Here is a 26,653-nt window from a genome sequence, read left to right on the forward strand (position 1 = left end):
TTAAATGGAGCGACTGTGCAGGACTTGACTCATAGCTTGGCATCCATCACCTCCACTCTCGTCTCCTCTAACACCTCTCCTCTGTATTTTTCCCTCCTGTCTTACGCAGTGCTAATTAATAAGTTCTCTCCTCCCTCAAGCTTGCACTTCTCTGTTTCTCCATCTCTTCTTTGTGGGCTCCTGAGGGATGAAGACGACTGTACTGCTTAACACAACAACAACACCTGCTGTACTGTGTGTGTGTGTGTGTGTGTGTGTGTGTGTGTGCGTGTGTGCGTGCGTGCGTGCGTGCGTGCGTGCGTGCGTGCGTGCGTGCGTGCGTGCGTGCGTGCGTGCGTGTGCGTGCGTGTGCGTGTGTGTGTGTGTGTGTGTGTGTGTTGTCTCCTCTGTCCCTGTACTGCCTGTCCCCACCTCTACCCTCCAGCACAAGTCGAGCTGGTTGTAGTTCTGTCCAACTCAGTACATGTTAAACATGGATGTGGCTAACATTCGTAATCTTATGCGTAAAACTCAAGCCTCTATTTTAGAAAATGGCTTCCTGGGCTTGGAAGATCTTAAAAATGTAAGTGTTGCAATTTAACTTCACTTCTGATTCTAAAATTGTGCTGTATATTTTTAGATATGTGCAACCTGGGTGGGGCTTGCACTTTGGGTAAATTCCCCCCTTCAGTTGAGCTTCATCTCAACTTTCAGAGGTGGTAAGATCACTTAGTGAGGGGCTGTTTTAAAGAAAACTGGACTATATACAATGAAAATGTCCACTTATTTCTGTTGCATGTGTGTGAATGAATGTGAGGTCTGTGAATGGCCTTTAGAGTTCAAACAGTGGTTCATGGTGTTGCTCTGAATGTGTTCTACAGTCGGTTGGAAGCTGTGGTGAGAGTGTGGAGCAGGAAGGGCTTAATGAACCTTTTGAGATATACTTGCACATAAAAAACATGTATTGATTTCAGCATGTTACTGATTTATAAGGCTGGTTGAAAACATTTTTGGATTGAAGCTGATGACAGATGATCATTTGTGCTCACATCCAGTGTTTGAATTTTAGATGTTATGGCAAAAAGACTCTGTACCTTGACTTAGTCTTATTGAAACATTACCTCAAACATATCTTTGGTGTTTGTCTACTTACTTAGAACAATCAGCTGCCATCTGCAATTAGCTTGTGTGAGCTGAAATATGGGCTGAGAGGATTTTACTAGTCGTGCTCTAAGCAACAGTTACTGACTTATGTTTGATTATTAATGATAGTCTGACATTTTTTTCATTTATTCCATCATCGTCTAGTCTGAAATCACATTTTAGTGAGAAACTGTTCATGCTGGCCTCCCTGCATCACGCTTTGAATCCACCTGTTTTTAGTGACTGATGGTGGTGTGTTAAACAAGTTCTATGCTTTTTACTCGCAATGGTTCATGCAGCATTGATTTATGATTTTAATTGTTAGTTTTGTTTAGTCCTCTCCTTTCCTCCTAATCTTAATAAGGATGGATTATGTGTGTGGTGTGTATCTTTTTGATGTTCCTCCTGATTTATGAAGTGTTACAGTGCAGAGGTTATGTTGTTATATTCAGTCTCTGACCCCACCTTCCTCCCTGCTTGTCCTCTAGGTGGTGGCTAGTGACGGGGTGCGGGCTATGATGGAGTCGGCCCTGACAGCCAGAGACCGGGTGGGCGTGCAGGACTTTGTCCTGCTGGAGAACTACACCAGCGAGGCCGCTTTCATAGAGAACCTACGCAAACGCTTCAAAGAGAACCTCATCTATGTGAGTGGGTGTAGTGAGGAGGGTGGTGGTTTAACTGCATGTGTATGCATCAGAGCCCGACCAGTGCTGGATTTTTGAGGGCGATGTTGATATTTGAGCAAAAAAATTAAAAATTACTTCTAAATAATAATTAGTCTGCTGCAATTGCTTGTTCCAAGTTGGCCAAAACTGCAGATGCAGAGACGGAAATGTGTCACAGTGAAAAATGCACCTCATCAGAGCTTTAAAATCCAAATCACAAGTGCTGTCGCCCCAGAGAGAGATTTGGAGACTTTGTCCAAACATAATGGAACTGAGGTCTGAACATGACAGAGTGACCTTTGAGCCTCTCCTTGAACATTTTCACCTTGGCCTTTGGAGTGGTTTCCTGTGGTTGATCAGGGGTATACTGTATTTTCACTCCATTAAGAACAGGCCTGCAGGGGCGAAGTTTGAATTAAGCGCTCACATCGACACCCACACTGAAGCAGCTAATGTGGACAAGTTAAGAGGTGACAGGCGGACAGTAGACATACAGTACAGACATGTGCAGTATGTGACTGTATGTTCCCTTTCCACCAGACATACATTGGTTCAGTGCTGGTGTCAGTTAACCCATACAAAGACCTGGAGATCTACACCAAGAATCACATGGAGCGATACCGTGGGGTCAACTTCTACGAGGTCTCACCACACATGTAAGTACACAGCCTCTGCTTCCCTCACAGTGTGCAGCTCAGCTATGCATTCATTTTACATTGTCAGAGTTTAGCCCTCACAGTCAAATTACCTGCTTAAAAGACACAGCAGTCAAATGGTGAGAAGCTGGTTCCAGCAAATAGTCCATCAGACCGTACAATCGTTAAAAACAAGCTGTCATGTTCCTCCGTTTTATTTCTCATTCTCATTTTTGTGGCTGACCATCTTTGTAGTATGACTGTATGTAAATGCGTGACGTGTAGAAGGAACGAGTCATCGCATCTCTTTGCTAATGCAAGTGAAACCTCATCTTTAATGTTTGGCCCAAGCATCAACTGCACCATTCATGGTGGACAGCATGTTTACTGTTGCTTTGTTGTTCCTTCAGCACCCTAAAAGAAGGAGCCTATTGATGCTTGATGAAGCTTTTTACCTGAGTGTGACTTCATGTTGCACCTGCTTTTTCAATGTTGTCACAGTGTGTATGTTTAGACTGCATTGGAATATTTAGCCAAAGCGCCACTCTCACAGTCAACCAGCTACGTAATGCTCTTGTGGTCTGACTGTCCTTTTCCCTGTCAGTCACTCTGTTTGCTAGACGTCACGGCATGAGGCAGAGTGTTTGTTTGAAAGGCTGCCACAGGAATGGTCAAGAGAGGCCTTGTTAAGTCCTCCCAGACCCCATAGGTCAGCTAAAAAACAATCGAGTGCATTGTGGAGACTTAACATGGCGTCATCGAAACATTTCAGAATCTCTCACTAGCTCTTTCTCTCTCTGCTGCTGGTAGTTTTTTTCATCCTCTCTCTACTTCTTCACTTGAGCTGACGGGCCAAATGTTTTCTCTCCTTCTGAGTGGAAAGAAAGATGTGCTTTGGCAAGTAGAGGTGGAGGGTTACACAGAGAGGACGGGAGGGAGAGGTGGAAGCAAATGATGGTACCAGGCAAGAGTGTTCCTCCCTTTAGAGGGAATTCCTCTGACCTGAACCTGAACCCCCAGCCCCCAAGCCCTCCCCAGTATCACACACATACAGTGCACGCACACACACACACACACACACACACACACACACACACACACACACACACACACACACACACACACACACACACACACACATTTGTGTGATGCAGCAAAGGCCAAACTAGTGGTTTTATCTAGCAATTAGTCTGGTGTCAGAAATGTGTCCAAAAGGCTGAAACAGCAAAGCAGTGCTGATAGCAGCAATGGGCCTGACAAATGATACTGTAACCAAAGCAGGCTGTGTTCCACTCTGGGCTTTGTGATTCATACCATGAGTCCAGTGTCTTTCCATGTTCACACACTTTGCGATGCTGCTACAGCCAGACACATGTTTTCCATAACTGTTGAATAATTGTTTGTGTTGTTACCACTTTTGTTCTGAATTATGTAAATGCGTATTTCTGTTTTACCCATTGACTCAGGAAAAGGGTTGCTTATCACCAGCACCAAACTAACAAAGTAAGCGGCCCGCTGGAGAACATAGTGGAGCATTTAGTAGCTTAAAAGCCAATTATTTTTGTTAGGAGCTGGTGTAGACCAATCAAGCTAAAAGAGAGTGACTTGAATATGAACTGCCTGTCCATTTATCTGTAAGTCTCTAAACAACCTGCTGACTGTCTGGCTTGTCACGTCTTTCCCTCCTCTCCTCCAGCTATGCAGTGGCAGACAACTCGTACCGTTCCTTGAGGACAGAGAGAAAGGACCAGTGCATCCTCATCTCTGGGGAGAGCGGCGCTGGCAAGACAGAGGCATCCAAGAAGATCCTGCAGTACTACGCCGTCACCTGTCCGGCCAGCGAGCAGGTGCAGACCGTCAAGGACCGCCTGCTGCAGTCCAACCCTGTGCTGGAGGTGAGACGCCACACATGCACTTCATTAACCTGAGGTCCAGCCTGTGGACGGCAGTGGAATCAAGCTTTTCACCATGTTGGGTTTGTTGTACAGATGAAGTTTTTAGGCTGTTGAGTGATGGGCTGCAAAAATAGGTACTCACTCCAAAAAGAAGGTTGATGCTGTGTTGATTATTATGGCTTGATAGTAGAGTATATTGGTTTGTTGATAAATCTGCTTTTTATAAAACTAACATATCAACCTGTCAGCAGGGTATAAGATGAAGAGCGAATGATGTGTTTGCCAAGTCTGATACTTTATGTCAAAATAAGTACTAAATGTCATACTAGCATGAATAATGTTTGATTAGTTTTTTTATTAGAGCAGAAATCTGTCATCCTAATGTTGCTACATACTGTCGCTTAGTTGAGAGCAGTATGACCAGCAACCTCTCAACAGCCTGTTTGATACAGAGACTTTGGTTTCACCAGCCAGCTTTCACTATACATGCACAGAAGATGATGGAAATCCAGTAAATAGCCAGTGTTTTTACTTACAGTTATTGATTCATCTGTCACATATAAAGTCTTTGACTCAGTGGGAACAAATTTTGGATTGTATATTGTTCACCTCCACTATGACAGGTATGTGTGAATGCTCCCTTAGAGGCTCCTCGGCCCTCATGAGAGTCATCAAAACACACTAAAACAATAATTTTTTGTATAATTGACGTCTTTATGGCTCAGTTTTCAAAAACCCACATTTGTTGAATACAGTATGAAAACACATGTGTTTAGATACACACATACATTTCAGCATCAAGAGCATTTCTTTCATACACATACACTTATATACTACATATTCTAATGTTTTGTGTGCCAAACCGTAAGGACTAAGTCATTGTTGTTTCTGTCTTTTGGAAGATGAAGGCAATAGAGGGGTACTGCAGTTTACAGAAGCACTTGTTTGATGTCTGGCATGTCTCTACCAGATGCTTTCCAGATGTGTACAAGTGTGTGTGTGTGTACACTATGCCTTGTAATCCGTGCTACTGTCCTAGACCAGCGCTTCAGGGCCCCTAATGCCGGTGCTTTTCTCTTTGTTCACTGCTGCCTCCTCATCTGCCATCCTGTCTTTATCACACTGTCCTCTCTGGTCCCTATTATCTCTCTACCTCCTTATCCACCAATTATTACTCCTCTCCTTCCTCTCATTTCTTTATCCCACTCTGTCCTCTCTCCAGGCCTTCGGCAATGCCAAGACGTTGCGTAACGACAACTCGAGCCGCTTTGGCAAGTACATGGACATTCAGTTTGACTTCAAGGTGAGCAGAGTTTGATTTACATTTGCAGCTTCTTTGCAGCGCTGTCCAACAAGTCTTCCTTCAGAGGGAAGCAGATTGTTGCAAGAACGAAAAGTATTGTTACGGCAACATATTGAAACCAAATCAGCAAATCTTTGCTCTGTTGCTTTGTATATAATGTTAACAACAGTGTAACAGTAATAGTGTAAATATACTTTGTTCGTCATTACTCCTCTCCCCTGTGTCCCTTTCTCGTGGGGACACAAAATATGTTATGTTATGCAAAACAACCTGCATGTTACATCAACCCTACATCACACCTCAGTACCCCAGCCTTACCCTCTCCTCCTCCTCCTCCTCCTCCTCCTCCTCCCCCTTCCCTTCCTGGCCTTTATCCCGTCGGCAGGGTGCCCCAGTCGGAGGACACATCATCAACTACCTGCTGGAGAAGTCCCGTGTGGTCCACCAGAACCATGGGGAGAGGAACTTCCACATTTTCTATCAGCTGATCGAGGGAGGGGAGGAGGACCTGCTGAGGCGCCTGGGCCTGGAGAGGAACCCTCAGCAGTACCAGTACCTGGTCAAAGTGAGTGTCTTTGGGAGCCTTTGGTTCTGGAAATAAATGCCCCATCATTTTTTCCTATGGACAGTCTTACATGATTCATGTTTGGAGCACATCTCCAGCTTGGATGCACAAGAAACTCCCTTGTTAAATCAGTACAACGGATATAGAATGCTGCTAGAAAATGTTTGGTTTTTTGATTAAAGGTCGAATGTGCAAGCCTGTGTGCTGAATTTCCTACTGCTCTGATTCGTGCTTCTGACTGGCCTCTTCTCCATGGCAACGACGACTGAGGCTTATGGGTTTCATTGTATTTAGACCCACCCATCACGCAAAAAATGAGCATGATTTCTCAGAAAGAATTTAAACAATTCAAACTGGTGTCCATAACATACGCTCCAGTATCAGTATCTTGTGAATGTTGTGTTTGGAATGTGGTTTATTTTCCACGTATGCATAAATCAACAGGATCTTTCTGTTCATGGGTAAACCTGTGACAATGCCAGTTCATAATTTAAGCGTCAATCAAGTAATTCTCCAGCCACAAGTTGGTCCTGGAGATGACTATAAGCCATTAAACCTGCTGGGAAGTTTGCAGTAAGTCTTTCTTTGCTCACTCACTCTTGCTCTTCCTCTCTATCCTGTCATAAGTCATTGGTCTGTACTGTGTGTGTGTGTCCCAGTGGGAGTTCTGCTTAATAGGCTCTCAGTGCACTGAGAGGAGCTTTCCTCAGGGGGCAAATCTGCCTCAAGGCGCAAGCTGAACTCTCCCCTCAATGAAGACAGCCACTGAGGAAAAACACCTTGTGCGAGTGTTTGTGCAAATGGGTGTTTACATCACACATAAACAGGTGTTTACTTGACATGTAAACACCTCTTTGCACATCGGATTTTGCTGGACATGTTCAGAACTTTACAAGGAAATAAAAAGCTGAAACAGTTGATAAATAGAGAGTGTTCAGAGTAATTAAAGGTTTTTTGTGTGTGTGTCTTCCACAGGGTAACTGTCCCAAAGTGAGCTCCATCAACGATCGCAGTGACTGGAAGGTGGTGAGGAAAGCCTTGAGTGTGATTGGCTTCAACGAGGAAGAGGTGGAGGTAAGGACCAAGTCCATGCTCCGTTAATCACGCCATCATGTTGTTTGTTTCGTCACCTACAGTTTTTACCTCAGGTTTCACTGTGAACACTAAAGTAGTCAGTGTGCCTGAGGGGACCGAAGCACTTTCTGTTTCAGGCCTGCGCTATTTTTGTTGTGTGTGTGTGTGTGTGTGTGTGTGTGTGTGTGTGTGTGTGTGTGTGTGTGTGTGTGTGTGTGTGTGTGTGTGTGTGTGTGTGTGTGTGTGTGTGTGTGTGTGTGTGTCTGTCTGTCTGTCTGTCTGTCTGTCTGTCTGTCTGTCTGTCTGTCTGTCTGTCTGTCTGTCTGTCTGTCTGTCTGTCTGTCTGTCTGTCTGTCTGTCTGTCTGTTATTATATGGTGAGAACTTGTTTGTGCTCAGCGTGGGAGTCTTTCTACATGTTCCTGAGTCTGGGCTTACTGCCAGAGCTTTTTAGATCTCACACTGCTCATAGAGTGGAGAGCAGGTGTGTGTGTATGACTCTAGTATGATACTTGGTGAGCACATCGCTACTTTGCTGTCCTGTTGAATTCTTGACCTGATTTTAGTCAAATCCACCCTTATCTGCCTAGTCTCTCATAAAGATAGCCTCTGCAGTTAATCGTGCCACAGCCTCTCATCTCTTCACCTTTGTTCTCTCCGTCCTCCTGACTGTCCTCTTCTGTCTCCACTCTCCACCTCTTTGTAACTATGTATCCTTCATTTGTCTCCCCATGTTTTCTCTGCGTAGGAGTTGTTGAACATAATCGCCAGTGTGCTGCACCTGGGGAATGTGCAGTATGGCGGGGAAGAAGGCAATGCGTGCATCACCTCTGACACACAGATAAAGTACCTGGCCAGGGTAAGAGTCTGCACCAAGCAGGTTCATTAAGACTCCCAACAGGCTGAGGGTAGATGGAGTTTTTCTGATCTGATGTACCTGTACAGCCAGGTCAGGAGGACTCAAGTGCCTCTTCATCGACACCCACCTATGTAGAAGTGAATTTTGTTACAATATATCTTTTCAGTTTCAACAGTTGAACTGTTAATGTTTAGGTTGGTTTATTCAAGTTTGCATTTGTGCCACTACCAATCATAAAGGCAGCAGCTAGATGTCTCAATCGTTTATCTCTTGCTGTAAGATATCTACTTTACCAATTTATTGATTACTTTTTAACATTTCATGAGTTATCCACCACTTTTAGCTCACTATTTCAATCATTAACCATTACTTTAAACTATCTGCTTTAATCACGTATCCATTAACTTTAGCTAACTTTTTTAAGTCATTAAGTCAGTCCTATCCAGTCACATTGTGTTGTAATGCCATAGTGTTGCACTTGCAACAATATTGTTGCAAGCCCTCCATAAAAATACAGTTGTGTTCAAATCAAAGCCTGCTCTCATTAAAGTCCTTTTGGTTGTGCACAATATCTGAGGCACTGTATGAGCGAAGTCATTCCCAAAAATTGTTCCATATAAATACAGATTTGGAATTGAGTTTGAAATTCTCTACGAGTAAACCTCTTCCTCAAACTGTCTGTAGAATTTACATGTCCGTCGACTCAACAAATGCTGGTGAAGTCTCATTTCAGGAATGTGCACTCTGCGTTAGAAATGTGGATCATACTTTGGACGCTTTTGGACATTCCCAATTTCCTCCCGCCTCAATTTTCCAATTATACTTCATTAGACACAATCTGCGGATACCATATGGAGGTTGTCACTGCCGCTGAGTGGCATGACGTCGGCCTGTTTTGGAGATGACTTATTTGTTATTGGTGAGTCTGTGATGCTTGCTAATGTTGGCGTGTTTTTGCAGTTGTTAGGAGTGAATGGGGCAGTGCTGACAGAGGCACTCACACACAAGAAGATAATTGCCAAGGGAGAGGAGGTAAGTGTGGATACACACTCTCATTGTAGATCAAGTGTGTGATAAGCATTTATATACAAAGCTTTCCTGTCTGTGTAATGTCTGGCCTGGTCCACTGTAATTATATTGTAACTTGTCTAGCAGTCCCTGCTGAACTGTCATTGTCTGTCTTTGCCTGTCTGTACTCCTTTCTCCCCCCTCTGTGTGTGTGTGTGCGTGCGCGCGCGCGTGTGTTTCTTCATCAGCTGATGAGCCCGCTGAACCTAGAGCAAGCCTCATCAGCTCGGGATGCTTTGTCCAAAGCAGTGTATGGACGCACCTTCACCTGGCTGGTTAACAAGATCAACGCTTCTCTGGCATATACGGTACTCACTCTCTCTCTCTCACACACACACACACACACACACACACACACACACACACACACACACACACACACACACACACACACACACACACACACTTTCTCGCTGCAGTGCCTTCATATAACCGCACATTGAGAAAATGGTGATACATTTTCACTGAAACTGTAACTGAAACTTAAATTCACTCTCATTACATTTCTCAAACAAAATCCAGACATTATCCAACACTGCAGTACAGAGCATGCTGGCATCTCCCCTTCAATCTACTATAGCACAGCTCCACCTTGTGGGCATTTAGAAGCTCACAAGGTGAACAAAACTCAACACTACAGAATATAATGAATCAATAATGTCTATATGACTTTCATTAAGGTAGATAGATAGATCCATATACTCATTGTGTACAAATATTATCCTCAAAATACAACCTCTTCTGAATACACCTAATCAGTCAGCTGGGAGGAAGCTGAATTTCATTTCAATGCACATTTTATTTTGTAATTTAATTCTTAATCATGATTTATGTACAATCTTTATTTGAAGGCTTTATGTGTTCCAGTGCTTTCCCTTTCAAACAGATGAGGAGATGAGTTTTATTGTTCTTGTCCAACAGGACGACTCCTACAAGAATTACTCTGTCATTGGCCTGCTGGACATCTATGGTTTTGAGGTCTTCCAGAACAACAGGTACAGTATTAATGATATTGGTTCATGCTGGATTTAACCCTTAGCTCCTTGAACATGAACACTAACTGTACGTCAGCTGTAGCATGTTTGCTCAACATCTACATTTCCATCTGAGTCTGAATGTACTGAAAACTAACCCCCACAACAAGGTCCACTTCCTCAAGCTTTCAGCTGCATCTCATGGCCCTCATCAACTGCTGTTCAGTTGGTTCCAGAGCAGCTGGAGTAAACCCCATATACTGAGATGCAGCTGTAAGCTCCAGAAATTCCCAGTAAGTGGACCTTGTGCCAAGAGTTTTGTCAGATGATCAATCATTAACCTACACAGCGTTTGTGTAACCCAAGTTTATATGCTACCGAATGAGTTATGGTAATACCACTGTGTATATAAGTGAGTCTGAAAAGCAGTAGCATGTTGGGAGCCTGTGCCTTGTTTCTTTTCATTCAGCTGTGGTGCTTCTTGTTGTGTGTTGCAGCTTTGAGCAGTTCTGTATCAACTACTGTAACGAGAAGCTGCAGCAGCTCTTCATCGAGCTCACCCTCAAGTCGGAGCAGGAGGAGTACGAGTCCGAAGGCATCACGGTCAGACGTCACTCTCCTCTCTCCCTCAGTCTCCTCCCTGTCACCCCTCAGCCCCGCCTCCATTGTTTTTCCCACATTAGCTACATTTACATGTGAATTCTAGATATGGATTCATGTGGAAAGGCGGTCTATTTTATTCCCATGGATCCACCTTCACCTGCACTCTTTGCTTTTAGTCTCCTCTCTTCTTCCAGTCCTATCACTTTTTTAAATGTTTTGTTTTCACCTTCTATTATCACTCCGTCTCACCTCCCTCAGCCAGAGTTTAGGCTTCCCAAAGAGCTGCTAATGTGATTGTGGTTGCAGTTTTGTCTGTCAATGTGAAACTGGTAATTTGATTTATTACTCTGCTATTTCACTCAAAGTGATTTGCAGCAAGTGCACATATTTTTTGGAAGAAGCTGTCCCATTAGAAATGAATCATTTAGCCCTGTAATTGCTGTAGTGTCTTTTATTTATCCACAGTTAAAATATTAAATGGTACCTCTTAAGGAAATAGCATGTCAAAAGAGGTCTGCATAGAAAGATTTCTCTTGAGCTCGCTCCTCAGTTGCTCCCTTTTGTCTTTGCCCCATTTATGTTGCTTTGTTTCGCTTCTTTGGAACAAGGGCCTCTTGTGTTCAGTCTAATATAAATGCACTGGTCAGAGAGCAGGTTGTGGGAGAAACTTGGACTCACCTCTCAAAGAGCCCATTATTATCTGACATCAGGACCGTGGGCTGCACTCTGTCATCTCTGTGGAAATTATGTGGCTGTTAGTGCTAACATAACCTAATACTGCAGCCCGCGGGGCTCTGTGTTCGTGTGTGTGTCCACTTCAAGTGGGTGAGCAGTGTGTCTGTGTGCGAGGATTCCTGGCATTCTGCAGATGATTGTACACTCATTAAATAGCTGACAGCAGTTGTAATTGTATCAGGTTTAGACTGACACATCGGCCTAGATTTAGGTCCCAGGAATGTTTTACGTTGGGACAGTGAAAACAGCTGGCTGTGAGTTAATTTCATTATGTTCATTATGCCAGGCAAGGCCACTTAATGCCCATGATGAAGTCCATGTTCGCCTGATCTCTAACCTGAAGAGGGCTTGTGTCTTTGCAGTGGGAGCCAGTGCAGTACTTCAACAACAAGATCATCTGTGACCTGGTGGAGGAGAAGTTCAAAGGCATCATCTCCATACTGGTGAGGAGACACGCTGCACTCTGTCTCTGCTGCAGACAATTTGAAACAACAATTTTTTTTCCCAAAAGGAAGCTTACTTACTTAAAATCACTCTGGAAGTGGATTTATGCCAAAGTATAAAACACTCAAACACCTTGTGGAAAGATAAGGAGGCATATTGCAGGACAAGTTTAACATTCAAGGAAATCCTGGTGTCTTGTCGTCAATGTGACTCCAGGAAATCAGTGTCTTTGGCCAAACACAGAACGTCCAGAACATAACCCATGTAAAATCACAACTTGCTGTTTTTCCATTTTTTTGTTGTCTGTACACATTAAACAGACGAGATGCATTGTATTCATGAGTGAGCTTTAGAGGTGCTGGTAGGCCTATAAGCTAAGCTAAACGTCTCCTGGCACTAGCTCCATGCTCCAAGTGAATGAGCACATTTCGCATTGGTTGAACTTTTCCTTTTTGTGCTCAGTCAGTGGGTAATAAAAGTAAAAATGATGAATCCATTGATTTGATCCTGCCACACGCCAACTTAGTATCATATTCATGTAAATGATATAGGGACATAGTCTTTGTAAGATGATAACTGATTGCTGCTCTTTCTGTCCTCCTATCACAGGATGAGGAGTGTCTGAGACCTGGAGACGCCAGTGATTTAACCTTCCTAGAGAAGCTAGAGGACACCGTTGGAGGACACCCACACTTTGTCACGTCAGTTTGATTCCTAAAGTCTTGTATAACTACACTACTGCAATGCCATTAATGTAGCCAAAGCAGTTTGGTGACTTAAAAGTCTGGTGTTTGACTAACTGATGGGACCAGACGAATTAACTCCTGAACATGTCTGTTTACTGATATATCCATACTGTGTGTGTGTGTGTGTGTGTGTGTGTGTGTGTGTGTGTGTGTGTGTGTGTGTGTGTGTGTGTGTGTGTGTGTGTGTGTGTGTGTGTGTGTGTGTGTGTGTGTTTGTGTGTGTTTCCCTGCAGTCACAAGCTGGCTGATGCAAAGACCCGGAAGGTAATGGGCCGTGATGAGTTCAGACTGCTGCACTACGCTGGAGAGGTCAACTACAATGTCAATGGTGTGTGTGCTGCTGTAAACAAGTCCAGTGTGACCTCAAGTCCTTGAATGTTTGGTGTTGTGATGAAATTGGCATAGAGGTCAGGCATGCAGTACACATTTCCACTACTAAATACCAACACCATTAACATAACACACATTTAAACCAAAAGAACCTGCTGAGAGCAGCATGACTGCTGCTCCTTTCTGCTGCTCTCAGTTTCACACTGCATTACTGTGTGAGATTACAGCTCACATTAAAATAAAAAATCCCTGTTCATGAATAGCACATCTACTGTGTATGTGTAAAATGGCTATGAGATCAGACTTTAATGGATATATTCAGTGACAAATGATAGTGTGGAGCCCTTAGTGGAAGTAATCAGTCAGTACATGCATTAAAAATCTTATTCCATCTTCTCTCACTCAGGATTTTTGGACAAGAACAACGACCTGCTCTTCAGGAACTTAAAAGAGGTGAGATAATGACTTGGGAGGATTATAAGACAAACTGTATTTCACTTGGATGGTGTGGTACATTATGAAAAGTTGTACAGTGTTTGCCTGCTTCAGAGGTTAAAAATGTCTTTTGTCTGTGTTTGCAGGTCATGTGTATGTCAGAGAACAAGATCCTGACCCAGTGTTTTGACAGGGAGGAGCTGAGTGACAAGAAGCGCCCAGACACGGTGAGATACCTTATTGTTTGCGTGTGTGTGTGTGTGTTCCCTGTTTGTGTCCTGAGGTTTCCCTGCCTGTCTTCCACATTCTTATATATCATACTCTCATGCATCCCAGCATAGTTTCCCACAGCAAAACAAACAGCAGTGTGTTTCCCCTCTGCAGTGTTGAGTGGGCGGTCTGATGGGGATTCTCTGCAGCCTCCCACTCACTGAGGAATGCCCTGACACTCGTATGCCCTTCACACAAACACACAAGACACACACACTTGAACAGGGAACTGTCACAAGCTGGCAAGTTAGAGTCCCAGTCTTCCACACTGGGCCCAGTGTTCAGTCTCTCGTGGACTACCAGTCACATCAGCCCCTCTGCTCTCATAGCTCTTCTTAGGTCATTATCTCTGCGACAGGCTTTGATTCGTGTGCATCCACTCTTCTCCTTTTCTACCTTCAGTCACTGACCAGCTTCCTCTCCCTTCCTCTCACCTGCACCTCTACATCCCTTCCTAACCAGCCTCCGGCCGTTCTCTGTCTCTTTGTGTCTGCCCCTCCAGGCAGCCACCCAGTTCAAAGCCAGTCTGGCGAAACTCATGGAGATCCTCATGTCGAAGGAGCCGTCGTACGTCCGCTGCATCAAGCCCAATGACTCCAAGCAAGCAGGTATGAAGTCTTGTTTTTTTTTCTTAGTATGGTACATGATAGGAATGTAGAAATGCTTGAAGTATCCTTTCAAGTCTTGAGTTATCAGTCCATTTACAAGTGCTGAGTGACAGTATAGAAACTGTGGAGTTCAGACTTGAACATCCAGGATATAAGAGAAACTTCTTCCTCTTGTACTTTACACACAGTAGACAGATGTTTAAAAAGATGAGTTGGTAATACAGAGATCTGATTGATTCCATTCAGGCTTGATTGATGATCCTTCGTAGCTCAGAAGTTCAAGTTTGACTTTTTCATCTTGAATTTGAATTTGAGTTTGAATGTCATCAGTCCAAGCTGCAATGATGTGACATATATATGTATATATATGTGTGTGTGTGTGTGTGTGTGTGTGTGTGTGTGTGTATTAACAGACTGCTGAATGTTCTCTATCTGAATTCGTAAACCTTGAAAAAAAAAATCAAGTTTTTGAGATGACACATGTCATGACGCATTGCTTTTCAGTGGTTTTGATCCCAGCTTCACGTAACACTTCTTGTAAACACACTTTGTTAAAGCTGCTAAGCTGCTTGAACAAGATAATATTTTCCCAGAAACTCACGTTAATCCCGTGTTTTTGCTAATTCTAACCAAAAACAGTTTGTTTTCAGCTGCATGAGCTGCAGTGCAGCTCTCCGTGTGGTCGTCAGTATATCGGGCCGGCCTTTGTTTCTCTGCACAGTTGGCCTTTTGTTACTTTCACACTGTTTCTCTGTCCTCTGTCACTCCTACTTCTGTTGTTTAGCATTTACTGGTTTTCTCTGGTTCATTTTGTCCAACAGACATAACATTTTTCTCAGACTGATTTGACTCTGCTCTCCATCCCCCTCTCCCACTCTTTCCCCCTCTCTTTCTGTCCCAGTTCGATTTGACGAGGTGTTGATCCGTCACCAGGTCAAGTATCTGGGACTGATGGAGAATCTGAGGGTGAGGAGAGCTGGCTTTGCTTACAGACGCCGCTACGAGGTCTTCCTACAGAGGTGATCAGCCACTTGCCTTTTCTTTCTTTTTTTTTAATCAGCAAGGTACAGTCCCATTAAAAACACTGTTCATGTGTCCTAGTGTGCAACCAATATGAAGAAAGACAATGAGAGGTGACATGAAGGATACAACTGTGAAAAACAACTTCAACCATCAATCAGTTATCAGATAATCAGATAATTTTTCTGTCCATCAACTAGTTTTTTTCAGCTCTACCCATTAGCTCATCTTGACACTCCTACACTCCTCATTATGAAGTGACGGCTGCACAGAACCTCTCTCAGGCTGGTGGTTGAGCTGTAGAAGTGATGGGAGTTTAAAGACAGGTCTTTTGCTGAAATCATGTGCTTTCTAACCTTTAGGCTTTGTTTCTGAGCCAGTATTCTAGTATTTACTGCTGTTTGTGTCTGTGTAGGTATAAGTCCCTGTGTCCAGACACATGGCCTAACTGGCAGGGCAAACTGGCTGATGGAGTGGCCACACTGGTCAAACACCTGGGATACAAGCCTGAGGAGTACAAACTGGGCAGGTCAGCCACATGCTAACGTATACGGATGCCAAAATGTGTGCTTTCATGAGTCAAATAGATGTTTTATGATGTTTGTCATCTTCCCTTTCCTTCTTCTTGACCCTGAGCTGCACTTGTCTGTAAAGCACTCTGAGTTTTAATGCTGTAGAAAATATATTGGATTTAATGTGTTTCACTTTAAACTCACCCTCTAGATCCAAAATCTTCATTCGTTTCCCAAAGACCTTGTTCGCCACCGAGGATGCTCTAGAAACCAGGAAACACAGTCTTGGTGAGAGCCTCTGACAAAACAGAAGATTTGTGCCAAACATTTTCATCATCATCACACATTAAAACCCTTTTGGCTCCTTTCTCTTGTTGTCACTCCACAGCCACCAAGCTGCAGGCTGGATGGAGAGGCTACAGCCAGAGGTCCAAATACCAGAAACTCAGAACCTCAGGTGAGGAAACATTCGCATGTTCTTCTGTTAAAGTCATGTTAGAGTTTAACAGCTACAATTTCTTTCCAAGTTAAAATCTATTTGTTTGTGATTATGTATGCGTTGTGCATTGCAGCTATTGCCATCCAGGCATGGTGGAGGGGGATCCTGGCCAGAAGGAGGGCCCAGCGCAGGCGACAGGCTGCTAATACTATCCGCAGGTACAGAGCAATACAGTGTCAGACCAGCAGATGGCACAATACACTCACAGTGAGAAATACACCTCATTCAGAGTGCTAATGTGTGGTTCTAAAATGAGGATAATACATATAGATTATTCAAACCCATTTAATTTCCATTTTTAAATCTTTTTATTGCCTTGCTGGTCTCATCCTCAGGTTCATCAAAGGCTTCATCTACCGCCACAAAGAGCGCTGTCCAGAGAATGAGTATTTCCTGGATTACGTGCGCTACTCCTTCCTCATGACACTGTGCAGGAACCTGCCCAAGACCGTCCTGGACAAGAGCTGGCCGACACCTCCAGCTGCTCTCACTGAGGTTGGGATAAAACACACGCTGGTACACAAACACACATGCACAGCAAGTCAACATGGACGTGCACTCGGTTTTCTGGACAGAGGATAGCTAAGGATCAAATCTGATGTTTTGCACGTTTTTTTCTGCCAGCAGAGCTATTGTGAAAGCATTCTATCTGTGTCTTTAGGCATCAGAGCATTTGCGTAAGCTGTGCATGCAGAACATGGTGTGGAGCTACTGCAAGAAGATCAGTCCTGAATGGAAGCACCAGGTGAATATTGTCACATCGCCAGTCAAGACACGCTCCTTCTGATCTGACTAACAGGTCACTTGTTGGCTGCGTCTTTCCTGTGCTGGACTGTAATCAAATCTGTTTTAATAGATGGAGCAGAAGATGATCGCCAGCGAGATGTTCAAGGACAAGAAGGACAACTACCCACAGAGCGTGCCCAAACTGTTTGTCAGCACAAGACTCAGTAAGGCACAGACACAATGTGTTCAGGCATCAAATTGCATTCCGTGTAAAAGACTCTGACGGCATATGTCCTCCTGTTCAGATGGAGAGGACATTAACCCCAAGGTGCTGCAGGCTCTGGGCACTGAGAAGATGAAGGTTAGTCGAGCAGAGTCACAAAACAAAGGGCATTGTACATGCTGTCTGTAAGCGTATCCATCAAGTGTTTTGACCGCCATCCTTCTGTTCCCAGTATGCAGTGCCAGTCACCAAGTACGACAGAAAAGGCTACAAGGCTCGGCCCCGCCAGCTGCTGCTCACTGCTAACAGCGCTGTCATCGTAGAGGAGGGCAAACTCAAGCAGCGCATTGACTACGGAGCTCTGAAAGGTCAGAGGTCAACAGCCACTCTCTTTAGCTTCTTTTGGGTGTGGGCAGGGTTGGATTCACGTCTCATTCAAACTGTCCTTCCCCTGCAGGCGTCTCAGTCAGCTCTCTCAGTGACGGCTTGTTTGTTCTGCATGTGCCCAGTGACGACAACAAACAGAAGGTGAAAGCAAGGACACATTATACATGAATCACTGGAAATGAACCAGGCGTCAGAGTGTAAATCCACTTTGCTGTGTGTTTTCACTCTCTTTCTGAACCATGGTTTCTTACAGGGAGATGTGGTTCTGCAGAGCGACCACGTGATTGAGACCTTGACCAAGATTGCGATCTGTGCCGACAAAATAAACAGCATCAACATCAACCAGGGCAGGTGAGGAGCAGAAACACGTTGTACCTGCACTTGGAATGTTCACTATTATAGTTCAGATGTTCACTTAAGTGAAGTCTTATCTTGATTGTCTGTGTTTCTGCCTTTACATAATACTGAAATCTCACCTCCTACACACTTCAGCACCTGCAGGTCAAAAGTGGTAAAAAGCAGGAATCTCTGTCTTAAGATCCCTCTGTTTCTCCTCCAGTATAAAGTTTACAGTGGGTCAGGGCAAAGAGGGGATCATAGACTTCACACCCGGATCAGAACTGCTGGTGGCCAAGGCTAAGAACGGGCATTTGTCTGTGGTGAGTCTGCTCAGTCTTCATCAGTTTGTCTAAATTAGAAGCTATGTAAATACCTTAGATTATTCAAACTTCAGCGCAGAACAGCAGTTTTAATGCCGATGACCTGTGCTGTTTAATACCGACTTTCATCGCGTTTAAGATTTTCCACAGCAGGGCTGAACAAATGGCTTAAATGACTGTATGAAATAGGAAAGGCGAGGCAGCAGCTCCCCTCAGTACCACTGAGCCTTTTAGCCTCTTTTAGCTCGCTGTTTTGGTTTTATGGCCTGCCCAGCCTCAAACAGTGATCATTTAGCAGCTCAAGAGCCAGACGTTTCCCTCAGAAGAAAATCTCTCATGTGAAACAACCTGAGCTCCTCATCCTGGCAGAAAATATTATGTTCATGTGAAACCTCAGAGTAAGAAGCTGATTGAGAAAACAGGGCCTTCAATGTTGTGATTACAGCTTGCTGCACTGCCCCCAAGTGGCTAAAAAGATTCTGCTATTGCACATCAAATATCTTAAAATTTGACAATTAGGTTAACAAAAATATTCCGAGAAGAATTTTACTCTAGTGAAGTTTACTTCCTGTTGACCTCTGACCTGATGTGTTGTCTTTCTCCCCTGCACGTCTTCAGACGGCTCCCAGACTGAACTCCAGATGATGGCCACTCTGACCACACACACTCATCAGGACCTGAGTACTCCTGACCTCTCCCATCCTTTAATCACATGACCGCAGACCCCGCTCTGCCTAAGCCAATCAGATGCCAGCTGTCACTACATGGCTGGCATGTGCTTCCAATTAAAAAAACAAAAACAAATAAAAATCCAGCAAAACTAATTGATATATTTATGTTTATATATTATATTTTTGGGATTAATACTGTGCTGTTTGAACATTCTGATTTTATATATGAGGCCAAGGAATAACAAAGATTGTGGTGCATTTTTCTTGCACCATGCATGTTTATTGTGCTTTATTTGGGAACATGACCAAGAAAACAATGAGGGAAGAGCGAGAATAAGAGACAACAATGAGAAGAAGGGGATTGTTGTTGATGAAAATTAGGGTTACTTGTTGCCTGTTGCCTCTTTTCTTTCCCAGTTTACTGTTTCTGCTCGACTTACTGGCTCGATCGTCTCGCTGACGCTACTTTTCAAACCAGGCTGGGTGGCTTGTTACTGAGGCATGAAGGTGTGTAGAACAAGGCTGACTGTATGTAGGATAGCTGTTGAGAGGTTGAGGAAGAATAACCTTTCAGTCAAATGGAGATGCTCTGGCACAAAAAGTATGGTAGTGTCCGTCTGTGGCTCACTCAATCAGAAGAAATCGTTGGATGTCAAACTGAAAACGTTTCAAAAATCTGTGTGTAGAGTTAGAATAAGAGTCACGATTGATTCAGTACATTAAATCAACAGCATACTGTGTAAATGTTGTGAAAAGGAACAAAGTATGTGAGAAAAGGCAAGAGAAAGGAGAAAAGAAAGATGACAGGAGGCAGCAGTCATTCGCCGTGACCCCAGGTGCTCGTGCCTTTCTCCATGACTAATTTATTCACAAGCGAGTTGAGCCAGATATCGATGTATGAAAACCATGACGCTCAACACGAGGATGAGTCGAGTTACGTGTAGATAGAATAGAAAGCGTGGTTCTCTGACTGAGTATGGCTGAAGCATCAGCTGAACACAGAGCATGCTGTGACTGCTGGGTCCCAGCGTCTCTCTCTCTGCAGTGGCTCCATCTCCTCCTCTCTCCCTCCTCTGCCTCTCCAGCCTCCTCCCTGACCTGCCCGCCGTCTCTTAGAGAGCCGGAGCGTCTGTGTCTCTGTGACTGATCTGGTCTGATGGACACACCTGACGAGGGTTTGAGCAATGTCCAATAAATCTCTCTCTCTTTTTTTTTTTCACAATTCTTCGTCGTACAAACAGCGTTTAAAATGCGAGACTAAAACTCACAGTTTGAAGCCATATTGTTGTTTAGGTAAAAGGCACGTGAAGTCCAAAAACAGTGCTTTTAGATCAAAGCTAGTAATAGTTTAAATGTGGCATTTTCGAAGGACTAGTTTGACATTTTGGGAAATTCATGTAATTGCTTTGTTGGTGAGCGCTAGATGAGAAGATTGATGGCATTCTCATGTCTGTGTGCTAAATATGAAGCTACAGCCAGGACATGGAAGGCTTAGCTTAGAGGGAAACAGCTTGGCTTTTTCTATAAATCAAGCAAAATAAGATGTGTTAAGTAGTGTGTTTTCGAGGTGCTGGAAGGCAGATTGTGTTACCTTCGAGCAGAGCCAGCTGTTTGCAGTCTTTACGCTAAACCATGACAGCCATCTGCTGGCTGTAGCTTCATATTGAATGCACAGATATGAAGGTTGTGTTGATCTTCTCATCTCATTGTCGACAAAAAAGCAAATTAGTGAATTCCCCAAAAGGTCAGACTTTTCCTTTAGTGCCAGAAATCTCAAGTTCTTTCCAGACTTCTGTCCTTCTCAGGGTAGAAAAACCTCTGAAATAGCATCTAAATTGTCATGGACGCTGAAAGTCTTCATTCAGACTCATGACAGCAGTGAAACAGTTGTGTTTTCATATAGAAGTAATCACCCCACTTCAGGTTAAAGGCCTCCAGCAGACCAGTTCTACAGTAAGCATGTGTCTGTTTAAACCTGACTTTGACCAAAGACTGATGCTGAAAAAGTGGTGGTTTTGAAAACTTTTGAGAGGAGCTCCAAAATGTTTCCAAGTTTTTTTGTTTTTTTTTTCTTTTCTCCAAACCTCGCTCAGTGACAGAACTCTTTCTCTTCGTGGCTTTGGGTGCAATAAGCCAAGGCAGAACTGTGCGACTGCACTTAAACTGAACTAGCCAAAGACCCTTTTGATTTCTAGTGATTCTGTGTTGATTTCTATGATATTATTATGTTGCCTCTGAATGTTCTGTTGTTTTTTCAGGATGGAGATCTATATGTACAGTTCATGTTGTGTGTTATAAATGAGAGATTCAAGCCAAGTGAGGTTTGATGTGAAACAATTTGGGAGAAAGAGCTTCTAGTATTGTTTGTTAACGCAAACTTGTTCATGTGCCTTGTTGGATAGCAATGCAGCGGATTTGTGTGGAGTTCTAAGAGAAATACCTCTGTGACAGAGTCCAGTCTCTGGCTGACGACGGTTGTCAGGCCATTTCTTAACATTTCCCAGCAGCACCTAAAGGTCTCCTCCCTCTGTGTGTATAAACTTTATTCAAACCAAATCCAAGTCTATCTATTGATTTACAAATGCACTCCTGTTAAGAGTCCTGACTTACTGTACGCACCTCACCAATGTATAATTAAACCTTCACACTAAGAGATAAGATACTAAAGATTTGAGGAATAAATTTGAACAGTAAATACAAACTGACGAATGGTTGTTTGTGCTTTATTTTTTCATTTTTTCCTTGTTTGTTGTTTGTGTGTCCGATGAAGCTATCTACCTGTCTATTGTAGAAAAATGCTAATGAGATGATTATTGCAAAGAAAATAAAAAAACAACCTAGATTAAAGTCAGAAGGTTGTCCATTTCCTTCTAGAAAGCTAATAATTATTCACCAGCAATTTATATAAAGAATATGAGATTTCATCATCCCCACTTCAGACTGAGTCCACTGCCTATTCGAAGAGTAACAGTAGTAACAGACCCTTCATAAAGAGGCTCTGGCTTAGGGCCCCTCTGACCCTTGGGCCCCTGGGTCTGTGTCTGCTAAGTACAGTTTTGAAGTATTTCTACTCTACTTGAGTATTTCCATTTGATTCAACTATACTGTTAATCCACTGCATTTATTTGACAGCTTGTGTCTTTGCAGGTTCTATAATATTGTTCTGGATTAAACAAATAGTATATATACAGTATATTTAGCTCAAAGAACATTAAAATGCTGTATATGAGAAATGATAATCCACAGATATCTAACACTAAATCACCCAGTTCTGTGTATGTGTACTTTTGGTACTTTAAATACATTAGCTGATACCTTTACGCCTCCACTGCGCCCTCTGCTGACTGCTAGAACTGTAAAACTCTTTGTGATTTCCTTGCTATAGTTGTTACATTGAATTTCCTAACTTGCTCCTTACAGTGTGTCACCTCCATCACCTCAGAAAGGGTCTTCTAGATGAATTGGCTGAGCTGCTGTCAAACATTTCTGTTGACTGTGACTGCATTGTGATCTTTGGCGTGGAAGTCTTTCCTTCTGAATTTTCACAGCACGTTGCCGGCCCGCACATAAACAAGGACACAGCCTCGACCTGCTTCTCTCTACAGGCCTCAATATAACAGTGACTGCAGCTCTGGATGCTGCAGTTTTAGACCATTTTTGCATCCTTTTTCATATGACCTGTGCACCCAGAGCGTTTCATACATGTCAATACTTCACATATGTTTGTTTCTGAATACACAAAACCTACACTGCCCACCATGTCTTCATGTGATGAGATGATGGACAACTTCAGCTCTGTTGCACAAAGCTCCTTGGAAGACTGGGGAAAAGGTGAGGATGCTAAAAAGATCCCACTGATGGGCTGAACAGAAATGATAAAAAGTGGAGCTGCAGGTAAATATTCATTCATTCAGTTGATAATCTGCTAAATCTCACCAGGTCAATTCCTGCTGAACTCCTCTTGTCAGGTGAATATCACGAGTTTACTTGCAGGACAAACTAGTACTTTCATGTCTCACAAAGGTGAATCTATCCTTTCTGACTTATCTGAACCTTCAGTGGCTTAAAAGGAAGGACTTTCTCTGCATCTCTTCACCAAGAGTCAGCTGTTATTATCTGCTGCTGGTGCTGCTGCTGCTGCACAGCTGGATGTCTCACTGTCCTTGGACGACCTCAGTCCCATAAATGAGATGTCAAATGCACCTATGACATCAGCCACTGGATGCCTCAAAACTACAGTTAAACAAAGAAAAAACTGAAATTCTCATAGTCCATCCAAAGAATTACGAACGCAGGAGGTTGTATTAATGTTATCATCTTTTTCTCTGAAGCACAGCGAGCGAGTCCAAAACCTGGGTGTTATTATTGACTTGGAAAAATTGATCCATGCATTCATCTCCAGCAGATTAGATTAGTGTAATGCCCTTTTTGCAGGACTTGCCAAAAAAGACAATGGATGGCTCCAGAATGCTGCAGCCATTCAGCTCATTACACTTGTACTGAAAACACTTCACAGTATAGACGTGATGTCAAAGCATTACTTCTGGTACTCCTTGGTTTGCAAGGCCATAAATGGTATGGCTCTTAAATATACTTCTGACCTGGCTACTGGCTACAGCCCAATCAGGGGAGGGGACAAATGCCCTGTCCCCATAATGTGAATCATTTGATTTTAGGGTGAATACTGGTATCTATATGTTTATTAAAACAATTATTCAAATGAAAGTGAAAGAGGCCGCTCATAGTGATAAACCTGGAGTTATCACCTGAGTGTGCATCCGAATCAGCTTTTCTGACCTGTGTGGTGAATTTTACCTGCCTGGGCTCAGCTTTCTGCTTTGGCCCACTCTCATAGCGTCGTTTTCAGCAGCTGTTTTCAGAGGAAGAAAAGAAAAGCTTTTAAAACCCACAGCAGGCTGCCTGCTCAGCACCACGCAGCAGACAGTACTCAGTATTAAACCACAGTAGACAGAAGCAGCCACTAGGTGTCGCCCTCGGTGCGACGACCCCAGCCAGAGGTTTTTGTTTTCAGCTGTCCTCTGGACCAAGTGAACCCTTCTCTTCTGTGTTTCTGGCTAGAAGCAAACAGTGAGTCACCTCACATGCTGACGGCAGGATTTAGTCTGTACAGACTGTAGGTGCGGCAGCAGTGTTTATTTAAACCCTATAGATATTTGTCCCACACAGACAACGAGGACCAGGGCTCCACTGGGTGGCAGGTCATGGGCTGTGTGATCAAATCAGAACAAAGATCCCACTGAGGTTTCGACACTTTTAATGCAGACTCAGACTCTTTCTCTTGTTTGGAAGTGCCTCATGGCAGAACTGGACAATCTCCAAAGAGTTTTAGCCTAAATAATCGTGTTATTTCTCTACTTTAGGAGTGTATTCACTGTCAATGACATTGAAAAACACGGAAAACATCAGAACTACCTTAGAGTTAACACTCTCCATCCGCCCTCTGCTTTAAGTCTTTGTGTTCAGCTTTCAAACAGCTCCATAATTAAACGCGCTTCTCTGTTGTCAGGCCGACTACATTGTTTTTGTGTCCCATAATTATCAGCTGTTCTGTCTGTGTCCAAACAGGCCAACTGTTTCCTCAACAAATTTTTAGTATTGAGAAACAAAACACATGTAATATTGTCGCGCTCTGATTGGCTGCGGCTGGTCTCTAGCTCAGCCACGAGCCAATGGGCAGCCGGTGTTGTTTGTGCACCGCTTCTGCGCCGCTATAAAGCAGCGATGAGGGATGAGAGGAGAAACAGGGATTCAAAGAAACCAAAGAGACTCCCCACATGTGAATCCGCACCGCTGCTCTGTGTGTTTGTCACCGAGGGACGTTTGGACGTGCAGAGGCAGATCTGCGTGAGGACGGAGCGGCTCTATTGTCCCTGAATCCACAGACTCAGGTAGGCTCCGCACCAAGGATGCTCCACACTGCACTTCACCGGAGGAGAGGCTGACTCATATTTGGGCGCGTTTCATATCAGGATTCACCATATCTCAATGACACACTCTATGTCAGGTATCATTGTGCAGCAGAGAGTTGTCGACTCTGAGCCTTTTCCTGTCCGTGTTTCTCTGCGCTCAATGGCTGCAGAGAGGAAACTGAAGCTGCAACAGCCTGCAGCGCTGTTTTCAACTTTAAGTCTATCAGTGTTTTTATCCGCTCAGTCTCTTCTTCTTCCTCCTCCTTCTCCTCCTCCTCTGATCACTGTGTCAATTCTGAGCGTTTAGCTCACAAACAGACAAATCTTATTCCGACTGGATCACATGAAGGTGGATTGTAATAGATTCCTCTATTGTCATCACCGATGACTTTCTCTGTGTCTCTTTATGTTACTCGACACAGAGACAGTCGAGCGCGTTTCCAGCGCTGAATGAAAGTTAGGATTTCATTTGTAGAGGAAAACCCGCTGGATCTCATTTGTGAGGCAGCAGAGCACCAGCTGCGGCTCTTCTGTCCGGAAGCTTTTTGTGTCCAGTTGGCTTTTAGTTAACTGTCTTTGTTTCAGCAGCATTATCTTAATTCCCCGCACTGTTGTTGATACTGAACAGCTGAGCGCCTCTTGCATTGATGCGCGTGAAGGTCTGCGAAATCTTTCCGGAAAAGGTCAGAAATTGCCATCAAGATAAAAGCATACAGATATGTTCACGACAGTTTCTTAAGTATTCAGGACGTGTGTCTGTCTCACTCAGGTGTCGGTTTATTAAAATAACGTCAATCGTCCTGCATCGTCGACATTCATCATTTTTGTTGAAAAAATGTAGCCCTGCTGATGCATGTTGTGGTGAGATTTACGCCTTTGTACAGTTTTACATGTAATTTTCTGTTTACTGTATAATCTTTTTCTCTTGATTATTGTGGTACAAACTTCAAAGTAGCGTTGACCTTCGTTAATGGTGTAAAACAGTCATTTATTTTGAAACTACCAACCGGAACTCCTTTCTTTTGTTCTGGTTAACTTGACTCTACGCGAGGAGGTGGCTGTAGATGCAGAGTGGGGTTGGTGGAGGTGGTGGGGGGTGTATTGTGCGGATGATTTCAGTCCAGTTCAGACCAGTTCCAGCGCTGCTCTTCATTCACCGCAACATACTTAGTCTTATTGTTCACAGTGCGATGATCCGTTGATCAGATGCTAAAAACACACAAAATCCAAGTGAGGTCCGGACTGTGAGCGCCATGGCATCTTTATTTTTTATGGTCCTCGGTGCTGGGGGCGATGAGTGACATTAAGTCCCTGTTCAGACAAAAACATCCAAAACCATAAGACAGGGTCGAGATATTTTTTGTTCAACACTTTGTGCAACACACGATTCACGACTTTTCTTTATGTCTAGTGTTTGTTTGTTTTGATCATACTGTCATCAGCCTAACTGGTGCAGGTCTTCACCGTTTCAGTACAGCAGAAAGAGCATTTGAGCGGATGTGCAGCAGCGCGAGCGCTGACAGCCAAACGACACTGAGAGTCTCGCGCCGCGCTGGTTCGAACCGGCTGAAACTCACGCTGCATTCACTTGCAGTAGAGTTTTCAGGGAATACACACTCGTTTTTTTTTTGTTTGTTTTTCTTACCAAAGCAGCTTCGTCAAACTCATATCTATTTTAACAGTTAACATTTTTGTT

At 43.6% G+C, this 26,653-nt stretch overlaps 2 protein-coding genes across 4 annotated transcripts in view; both read left to right on the forward strand.

The window, feature by feature from the left end:
* LOC139336333 (unconventional myosin-Ic-like) overlaps positions 1-19,166 on the forward strand; it is a 52,791-nt gene extending 33,625 nt beyond the window's left edge. For both annotated transcript variants that reach the window (XM_070970401.1, XM_070970400.1), the window contains exons 2-32: positions 1,611-1,766; positions 2,328-2,443; positions 4,119-4,317; positions 5,540-5,620; positions 6,006-6,185; positions 7,161-7,259; positions 8,007-8,117; positions 9,078-9,149; positions 9,374-9,493; positions 10,107-10,180; positions 10,657-10,762; positions 11,860-11,940; positions 12,551-12,642; positions 12,921-13,015; positions 13,424-13,470; positions 13,599-13,679; positions 14,225-14,330; positions 15,232-15,349; positions 15,766-15,879; positions 16,074-16,150; positions 16,251-16,319; positions 16,435-16,519; positions 16,697-16,856; positions 17,023-17,106; positions 17,218-17,311; positions 17,393-17,448; positions 17,543-17,678; positions 17,768-17,838; positions 17,951-18,048; positions 18,257-18,356; positions 18,975-19,166. In XM_070970401.1, coding sequence (XP_070826502.1) covers positions 1,611-1,766; positions 2,328-2,443; positions 4,119-4,317; positions 5,540-5,620; positions 6,006-6,185; positions 7,161-7,259; positions 8,007-8,117; positions 9,078-9,149; positions 9,374-9,493; positions 10,107-10,180; positions 10,657-10,762; positions 11,860-11,940; positions 12,551-12,642; positions 12,921-13,015; positions 13,424-13,470; positions 13,599-13,679; positions 14,225-14,330; positions 15,232-15,349; positions 15,766-15,879; positions 16,074-16,150; positions 16,251-16,319; positions 16,435-16,519; positions 16,697-16,856; positions 17,023-17,106; positions 17,218-17,311; positions 17,393-17,448; positions 17,543-17,678; positions 17,768-17,838; positions 17,951-18,048; positions 18,257-18,356; positions 18,975-19,001 — 3,105 coding nt within the window. In that variant the 3' untranslated portion in view covers positions 19,002-19,166. The remainder of the gene's footprint in view (positions 1-1,610; positions 1,767-2,327; positions 2,444-4,118; positions 4,318-5,539; positions 5,621-6,005; positions 6,186-7,160; positions 7,260-8,006; positions 8,118-9,077; positions 9,150-9,373; positions 9,494-10,106; positions 10,181-10,656; positions 10,763-11,859; positions 11,941-12,550; positions 12,643-12,920; positions 13,016-13,423; positions 13,471-13,598; positions 13,680-14,224; positions 14,331-15,231; positions 15,350-15,765; positions 15,880-16,073; positions 16,151-16,250; positions 16,320-16,434; positions 16,520-16,696; positions 16,857-17,022; positions 17,107-17,217; positions 17,312-17,392; positions 17,449-17,542; positions 17,679-17,767; positions 17,839-17,950; positions 18,049-18,256; positions 18,357-18,974) is intronic.
* A 5,594-nt stretch (positions 19,167-24,760) lies between these two features.
* Positions 24,761-26,653, forward strand: part of LOC139336269 (large neutral amino acids transporter small subunit 4-like) — a 28,684-nt gene continuing 26,791 nt past the window's right edge. The window contains exon 1 of one of the 2 annotated variants that reach the window (XM_070970305.1): positions 24,761-24,936. The gene's annotated coding sequence lies outside the window, so the exon portion shown is untranslated. The remainder of the gene's footprint in view (positions 24,937-26,653) is intronic. The other variant, XM_070970306.1, reaches the window with a different exon arrangement.

The sequence above is a fragment of the Chaetodon trifascialis genome, chromosome 9 (assembly GCF_039877785.1).
Source record: "Chaetodon trifascialis isolate fChaTrf1 chromosome 9, fChaTrf1.hap1, whole genome shotgun sequence".
Taxonomy (NCBI): Eukaryota; Metazoa; Chordata; class Actinopteri; order Chaetodontiformes; family Chaetodontidae; genus Chaetodon; species Chaetodon trifascialis.